Source organism: Chiloscyllium plagiosum, chromosome 21 (assembly GCF_004010195.1).
Source record: "Chiloscyllium plagiosum isolate BGI_BamShark_2017 chromosome 21, ASM401019v2, whole genome shotgun sequence".
NCBI lineage: Eukaryota > Metazoa > Chordata > Chondrichthyes > Orectolobiformes > Hemiscylliidae > Chiloscyllium > Chiloscyllium plagiosum.
This window is the reverse complement of record NC_057730.1, coordinates 22,445,520-22,453,447: the sequence shown is the minus strand read 5'-3', so window position 1 is coordinate 22,453,447 and position 7,928 is coordinate 22,445,520. Positions and strand designations below refer to the sequence as shown.

General features: G+C 45.4%; 1 protein-coding gene across 1 annotated transcript in view; it reads left to right on the top strand.

Annotated features, from left to right (window-relative positions):
- The first annotated feature begins 3,728 nt into the window (after positions 1–3,728).
- xpo6 (exportin 6) overlaps positions 3,729–7,928 on the top strand; it is a 140,600-nt gene continuing 136,400 nt past the window's right edge. The window contains exon 1 of the mRNA XM_043711504.1: positions 3,729–3,951. Coding sequence (XP_043567439.1) covers positions 3,949–3,951 — 3 coding nt within the window. The 5' untranslated portion in view covers positions 3,729–3,948. The remainder of the gene's footprint in view (positions 3,952–7,928) is intronic.

Genomic DNA, 7,928 nt, shown 5'->3' with positions numbered 1-7,928 from the left:
AACGATTGTGGGATGCTAAGCATCAAAATTGAGTTTTTAAGATTGAAATTAATGGATTTTTGTTAAATAAGGGAAGGTAAATGGAGTTTAAATAACTGGTCAGTTGTTACTGTCATGAACTGTTCATTAATTTCAGGATGTTGTGTCCTCAGCATGTTTCTGCCATGAGTCATTATGTGACTAAAGACACCAATACTCAATTCACAAATCTTCATCCACATAGGATAGAATGTACAATGAAGTAATAGGATCTGGAGTGCAGGATTTGCTTTCCTTCACTGCTGTGGCTCTGTCTCATCATCAAGGTATTGTGACTCAACATGTGCCACAGCTTGATGAACAATTTCCCACCATTTTGAACAATGGTCACAAACTACTCCCAGCCATTAATATGTCATTTCTAAAAAAAGCTTCAGACTGTTTTGAAGCGTTTTCTTTAACTTCCCCTCAAACATTAGCCTTTTGAGATTTGATGAAACAAGTCCTGGTACAAGAAATACTTTTCAGCCATTCAGATGGTGTCCAGTCCATTAAAGTTGATTTGGAGAAAGTGAGGACTGCAGATGTTGGAGATCAGTCGAATAAAATGGCACTGGAAAAGCACAGCAGGTCAGGCAGCATCCAAAGAGCAGGAGGATCAATGTGTCAGACATAAACCTTTCATCAGGAAAGTTGGGGGGAAAGGGGGCTGAGAGAAAAATAGGATGGTGGGTCTGGGTCTTGGGCTGGGGCTGGGGGGGGGTAGCTGGGAAGGTGATAGGTAGATACAGGTGGGGGTTGCTGATGATAGGTCGGAGGGGAGGGTGAGTGAATAGGTGGGAAGGAAGAGAGACAGGTAGGACAGTTCAAGAGGGTGGTGTCGAGTTGGAGGGTTGGATCTGGGATGAGATGTGGGAAGGGGAGATGAGGAAACTGGTGAAATCAATGTTGATGCCGTGTGGTTGAAGGGTCCCAAGGTGAAAAATGAGGTCCCAGGTGTCGAGCGGGTCGGATTTGGAAGCGGAGGAGGCTCAGGACATGCATGTTCTTGGCAGAGTGGGAGAGGGAGTTAAAGTGGTCAGCCACAGGGCAGTGAGGTGGTTTGGTGCATGTGCCCCAGAGATGTTCTCTGAAATGTTTCACAAGATGGCATCCTGTCTCCCCAATGTAGAGGAGACCATTTTGAGAGCAACAGACACAGCAGATGAGGTGTCTGGAATGTGCAGGAAAATCTCTGTCAGATGTGGAAGGATCCTTTGGGACCTTGGATGGAGGTGAGGGAGGAGGTGTGGCATAGGTTTTACCCTTCTTGTGGCAGCAAGGGAAGGTGCCAGGAGCGGAGTGTGAATTGCTGGGGGGCATGGATCTAATGAGGGAGTCAGAGAGGGAATGGTTTCTGCGGAACGCTGATAGGGGTGTGGACGGAAATATATCTCTGGTGGTGGGGTCTGATTGTAGATAATGGAAATGGCGGAGCATAATGAGCTGTATCTAGAAATTAGTGGCGTGGAAGGTGAGGACGGGGGAGGGGGTGGGGTGGTTGCATCCTTGTTGCAGTTCAGGGGGAGTGGAGTTCAAGGGCAGGGGTGTGGTAAGTGGAGAAGATGCACTGGAGGGCATTGTTGATCACGTGGGAGGGAAAAGTGCGGTCGCTGAAGTAGGACACCATCTGGGATGTGATTTCACAGGTGTTTTTACATGATTGCTTTTGGAGTTGGCTTCAAGAAGGACTTGTTCAATGATCCTCCCACTGAATTCAGAAAATTAAGTGAAAACATTGGTAATGGAATTTCTCTAGCGTTCTTATGAGTCACTACTAAAATACAGGAGCATGGTGATGACAACTATTTGGCCATTTCTGAATAATTGGCAAAGGAGTCTCAAGAAGTTGAATAACCTTCTCTGATCCTTAATTTGATATGAAAGAGTGTTTAAATAATGAACAGTAAAAAGGAAAATAAATTCTTGGCTATTTACGGGGGAGTCAGTAAATAGAAGGATTAAACTTAAGATCATGGTCAAATAAACAAAGCAGGAAGTTAGTTGAGGGTTGTTAGAATCAAAAGGTCCTACCAGGATCCCTCGCATTTTTTGAAAGGGAAGAAAATAAATTTTTGAAAAGTATAGATGTCCAAAGCTGTACAGAAGGTCAGGGACTAGATGAATAGCTGTTCTATAGAAACGAGAGACAACGTGTTAAATAATAATATAGGACTAACATCTCCATATCACTTTTTGTGACAATAGAACCATACTAACATATTTCACAGAATCATACAGTACAGAAGAAGCCCTTTGGCCCATTAAGTCTGTGCCACCAAATCCATACTAAACCGACATTAATCCTTCTTTCCAGAACTTGGCCCATAGCCTTGTATGTTCTAAAATTTCAAGTACTCATCCAAGTACTTTTCAAAGGTTGTGAGATTACCTTTCCTGAGCACCCTCCAAGGCACTGCATTCCAGATCCCCACCACCCGCTGGATGAAAAAACATTTCCTGAACTCTCCTCCAAACCTCTTGCCTTTCACCTTAAAAGTGTGTTCCTTGTTATTGACAGTTTAACTAAGGGGAACAGTTGTTTTATATTCACACCCTCACTCTTGTACACAGTTATCAGGTTGCCCTCCTTTACCTTATGTGTGCCAAAGAAAACAATCCAAGCTTATCAAGTCTCTCTTCACAGCTAAAGACTCTGTCTCAAGTGATTCTTCTCTGTACCTTTCAGTGCAATCATATCCTTCCTATAGTGTCATGACCAGAACTGCACACAGTACTCCAGCTGTGGCCCAACCAAAGTTGTCCAGATCTATACAACAATCTCCAAATCACAATTTTGCTAATTCTTTTCTTCAGATCTCTACTCATCTCCATGCTTAGCAATTCTTTATGTTTGGAAAATTCCATTCTAGCTCTGGTTTCTTTATGCCTTTAGGATTTCCACGTTAAAAAGCATCCACAAGTATCTTAGCTCAGTTGGCTGGACAATTGATTAGCACTGCAGAATGATGCCAACAGTGTGTTTCAATTCCTGTTTTGGCTGAAGTCACCATTAATGTCCCACCTTCTCAACGTCACCCCTCGAGTTAAATCAGCATTAGTTGCCTCTCTCGAGACAAAATTAAAAATCACACAACGCCAGTTTATACTCCTGAAAAAGGAGCAGCGCTCGGAAAGCTTGTACTTTCAAATATACCTGTTGGACGATAACCAATTGTGATTTTTAACTCTTCCACCCCAGACCAACACCTGCACTTCCACATCTATTGAGACCGTGGGACTATGGCTACTTTATACAGTTACTTCTTCAAAAATTTTGCAATAAACGTTTTCTGTACAGTAAACCTTTTGAACATTTTTTTAAAAGTGGGCTTAAAGATGCAACAATGAAGTTTCAGGGGAAATATTTATCTCTTAAATAAACCGAACTATTACTTAGGTACTAAAATAGCATAGATAAAAACAATAACTGCAGATACTGGAAACCAGATTCTGGATTAGTGGTGCTAGAAGAGCACAGCAGTTCAGGCAGCATCCGAGGTGCAGTAAAATCAACATTTCAGGCAAAAGCCCTTCCTCAGGAATAAAATAGCATATGCTAGCGAGCATGATCATGTGACCAGGAACCACCAACCAATCAGAAGCTAGTCACCGCCCTTTCCCACAACGGCCAATCGAAACGTAGCATCCAACCAAACCGACCAATCAGAATGCAAACCTTCTGCCAGCCAATAGACATGCGCGTTGGGATCTGGCGCAATCTGGTCTGAGCCGGCCCGGTCCCGCCTGGGCGGAACCGGATCCGGGGCTGGGGGCGGAAATGTCGCTGGAAAGGCCTGATGCCTAGGCCCGAAGAACGGAGAGAAACGCAGCGACAGATAGCGGCTCACATCCGACCTCACTGGGTTAAAGGGGCTGTGCTGGATACACGGAGTATGAGCTGGACGGGGAAGAGATCGCATTTCAACCATGGTGAGTACGGCTGCTTTCAGCCTTGCCCTGTCCCTTAAACCTTGCTTGCTGCAGTGGAAACGCCAAGGCTGCTCTCCTCTTGTGGGCCTTCTATGGGAAATGCCTGCCTTCTCTGTAGCAAGCCCTTTTGCAATTCTCTTTCTCTGTCTCCAAGACAATAAGTAATCTATTCCCGTCTGTTTTTCATTAAGGAAGTGCAATCGGGACGCATTGTTATTACTCCTTCCATATATCGTGCAAAATGAGTTCTGCTGACATCCTTCAGGAAGGTGTATGGCATTTGCTGTGCCACTCCACAGATTTGATTGGATGCTGAAAAGAGGAAGGGAAGAGGCCATTCAGCCCCTTAAACCTGTTGTGTCCTCTCGTCAGATCATGGTTTTTAAAAAAATAATCTCCCTTGCTTACCCGTGTCAGCCCTGATGAAGGGCTTTTGCTCGAAATGTCGATTTTCCTACTCCTCGGATGCTGCCTGACCTGTGTTTTTCCAGCGCCACTCTAATCTTGCATGTGTCAGTGCCCTGCCTAATAATTTAAATTCTCATAGAATCATGCACACTGCTGAATTCGCTGTAGCATTCCTGAGAGTGGCCCTTAGAACAGTGTTGCCCAAACATTTATCTGCTAAGACTCCATTTTGAGACTTGAAAATTGTGACCCCTCCTCAGTGAGAACTGATAGCAGGGATATAGCTAGCTTAACTGAAATTACCATGGTAGTCATTGCTGACTTAGTGTGTTATCCTGTTCAGACCCTTTCTTTGGGAAATCCTGCCTTAGAATAATACAATACTGAAGATTGTGACTCTCTGAGTAGTTAATGTGATATGCTATGGAACCAGCTGGCATTGCTCATGTGATTTGCACATATCCATAGATGCATTTCAGGAATCTGTTTGATTATCTAGTAACAAGATGGATTCACTTTCATCTGAAGGCTGCTAAAGTGGTGATCTGGTTTTGTTTTACCTGGAATGTAGATGGAAGATGTTATAGGTTACAAAAAATGGTGTTTTCTCTGACTGGATTCTGTAAAATGTAAATATAGTTTGAAAATGGAGCAGAAGTGCTACATCTATCCATAAAACGCTTCAATTTGTCCGCAAACTGTTGTCATCACCAGAGCAGTTGATCAGCATGTTATGCAAAAATATAAGTAGCCATTTTATGCTGTTTTATGTGCACATTGAGATGGACAGGAAGAGATCGGTTAGATAATGAATCAAATCATGAAGCACTGTATTGTCCCTACTTAACAAAAGAAATGTAAATTATAGTAGGGGTCAAAACTAACTTCTTTATAAAAGGCCTGAGGGAAAATATTTGGGTCATTCTTTCCTAACACACTTTTTAAAACCTAAGTGTGGACCTTGCTGAACAAGGATCTTACCCTTTTGTGTGCAATATGATATCAGCTTCCTCTATCAGCCTGTCTAGCTCCCTTTTGATTTTTTGCAACAAACTTGCAGTATTACACAATCCGGCAGCCTATTCCAAAGGTCGGTAATCCTTTGGAAGCAAGTAATTCTGGCATCTAACTTAGTTCCTGCGCTTGCATAACTTTTGTCATAACCCATGTATGAAAGTGTGCTGATGTAAAGCCCAACTGCACTCCGGTAGTCTCAAAGCTTAAAGATTTGATCGACTAATTCAACATCCCCAGCGTTCCTGTTTGAACTCAGGTTAACAGAACCCTGACCCAGTTTCTGCACTTGACAAGAACCACTGTAAATCAATTCTAATCACAGGCAAGCACAAACATGAGTTGACACAACCCTTCTAACTGGAACACTCTAACCTCTTAAACCTCTGCGCAAACAAACTTGGATATAATGGGTGAAGAAAGAAAATTGGTGCTATTGAACTATGTTTCTCCATTCTATGGAATTCAGATGTCCTTTTTGCTTCTTCCTGGTCCTTCTGATCTGACCACCTTATTTGTGCAGCTCCTTTAGTTCTTTTGAAGAGACTGGATGGTGAGCACTAATTGTTCAGTTTCTCAGTCATTAGTTGGAGCAAATGATGGGAGAGAAAAGTTGTCTTTTAAAATTCTTGGTTACTTCATTCTCAAGGGAGTGGGAGATGCTGTCTTGCAGTCTGTAGACTACCTGCTTCTAGGTAGAACTATCAACCTGTTCAGACCTCTGAAACATTGGACAGTAGATATGAACAATAGAGGCAGAAGGTATAGGGCTCCTGTATGCTATGGCAGTGTCCCTACCTCTGTATCAGGAGACTTGGGTTCAAGTCCCCTCTCCTGAGATGTGTAAAAACATCTCTGGCTATTAACTTGTTCAATCAGTTGCTGGTATGCTGATTACTTCAGGCTCCGGTTGTGGAAATCAAAATCAAAAAGCAGTCAACAGTCTGTCACTGGGCAAAGCTTGCTCTGAAGCTGGTATTTGGCCTATTGTTCACAACTGCTTTTTCTCCTGAGATCATCACAAGGTCAATAACACATCTTTGCTTCACTTTGTGTACCTGGTCAACTACTTATATAATTAGGTGGATTAGGCTCCCACCACATTATGTTCACAATCCAGCATCTGAATGGAAATAGCTTTCTTCATTTTCTGTTGAATATTTTGCTGCTTTTGAAAGAAAAAATGACCTCTGGTTGTTGATCCAATTGCAAGAGGAGAGGGGGGGGGAAATGTCTTCATTGACCTTTATTAAAATCTTTTGGTGAAAGCTTGATGTCCCATCAGGGATATATTTCCCTCCCCACCCTTATCAGCGTTCCGGAGAGACCACTCCCTCCGCGACTCCCTCGTCAGGTCCACCCCACCCCCACCTCCACTCCCGGCACCTTCCCTTGCAACTGCAAGAAGTGCAAAACTTGCGCCCACACCTCCCCCCTCACCTCCCTCCAAGGCCCCAAGGGATCCTTCCATACCCGTCGCAAATTCACCTGTACCTCCACACACATCATTTACTGTATCCGTTGCACCCGATGTGGTCTCCTCTACACTGGGGAGACAGGCCCCCTTTTTGCGGAACGTTTCAGGGAACACCTCTGGGACACCCGCACCAACCAACCCAACCGCCCCGTGGCTGAACACTTCAACTCTTCCTCCCATTCTGCCAAGGACATGCAGGTCCTTGGCCTCCTCCATCGCTGGACCCTGACCACACGACGCCTGGAGGAAGCTCTTCAGCCACGTCCTGAACCAGACTCGATACCACAGCCACATCTCTTTCCTCAGCACCTGCCTACGGAACCGACTGACCCCGCATGGACTCCGGACTATATTCAGACCAACATAATTTGGATCCAACCAGGAAAACCAGTACCTGCAACAAATCCAAAGCCTCCAGCATCAGACCTCCCTCTGGATCCTCCGCTCCAGGCTCGCAGCCATGTGCCGCTACCTACATTCCCTGCAGTCAGCCCTGCCCCAGCTCAGGACAACATTCTCCCAGACCTGCAAAGGACCTTTGCTGTTCTTCATCCTCAGAAGAATTCATACACTGAACAAACGCTTTTTCCTAGCCATATCGAACATCAAAGAAAGTAAGTACAAAAAACTTTCATGTACTCACTCTCACACTCCGGATTCCTCGACCGTTCCTGAACCTTCTCGCGACCTCTGGAACCGCTCGGGCACCATTGCCCACGTGGCCGCTGCAGCCACCACCACCGCGGCGAACAGTTACGTCACTTTCACCCCCCCACCGCCGCGCGGACAACAGCCACCACCGAACATGCAGCCTCCGCGATTGCTGCCCAGACAACCGCTGCCACGATCGCCAGGAAGACCATCGCCGACAGATACGCAGCCGCCGCGGGATCCATGGCTACCGGGACCAGTGCCGTTTCAACCCGGTGTGCCGTTTTCTGCCCAGCGCGCCACTCTTTTCCCCCCCCTCCCCCCGGAGCTGACGTCGCCACAGCCACTTCTGCCCCCAGTGATGTCACTCACCTGCTCAAGGACCACACCGCACGCTACGCCACCCCCACGTTGATCTCTGCCCCCA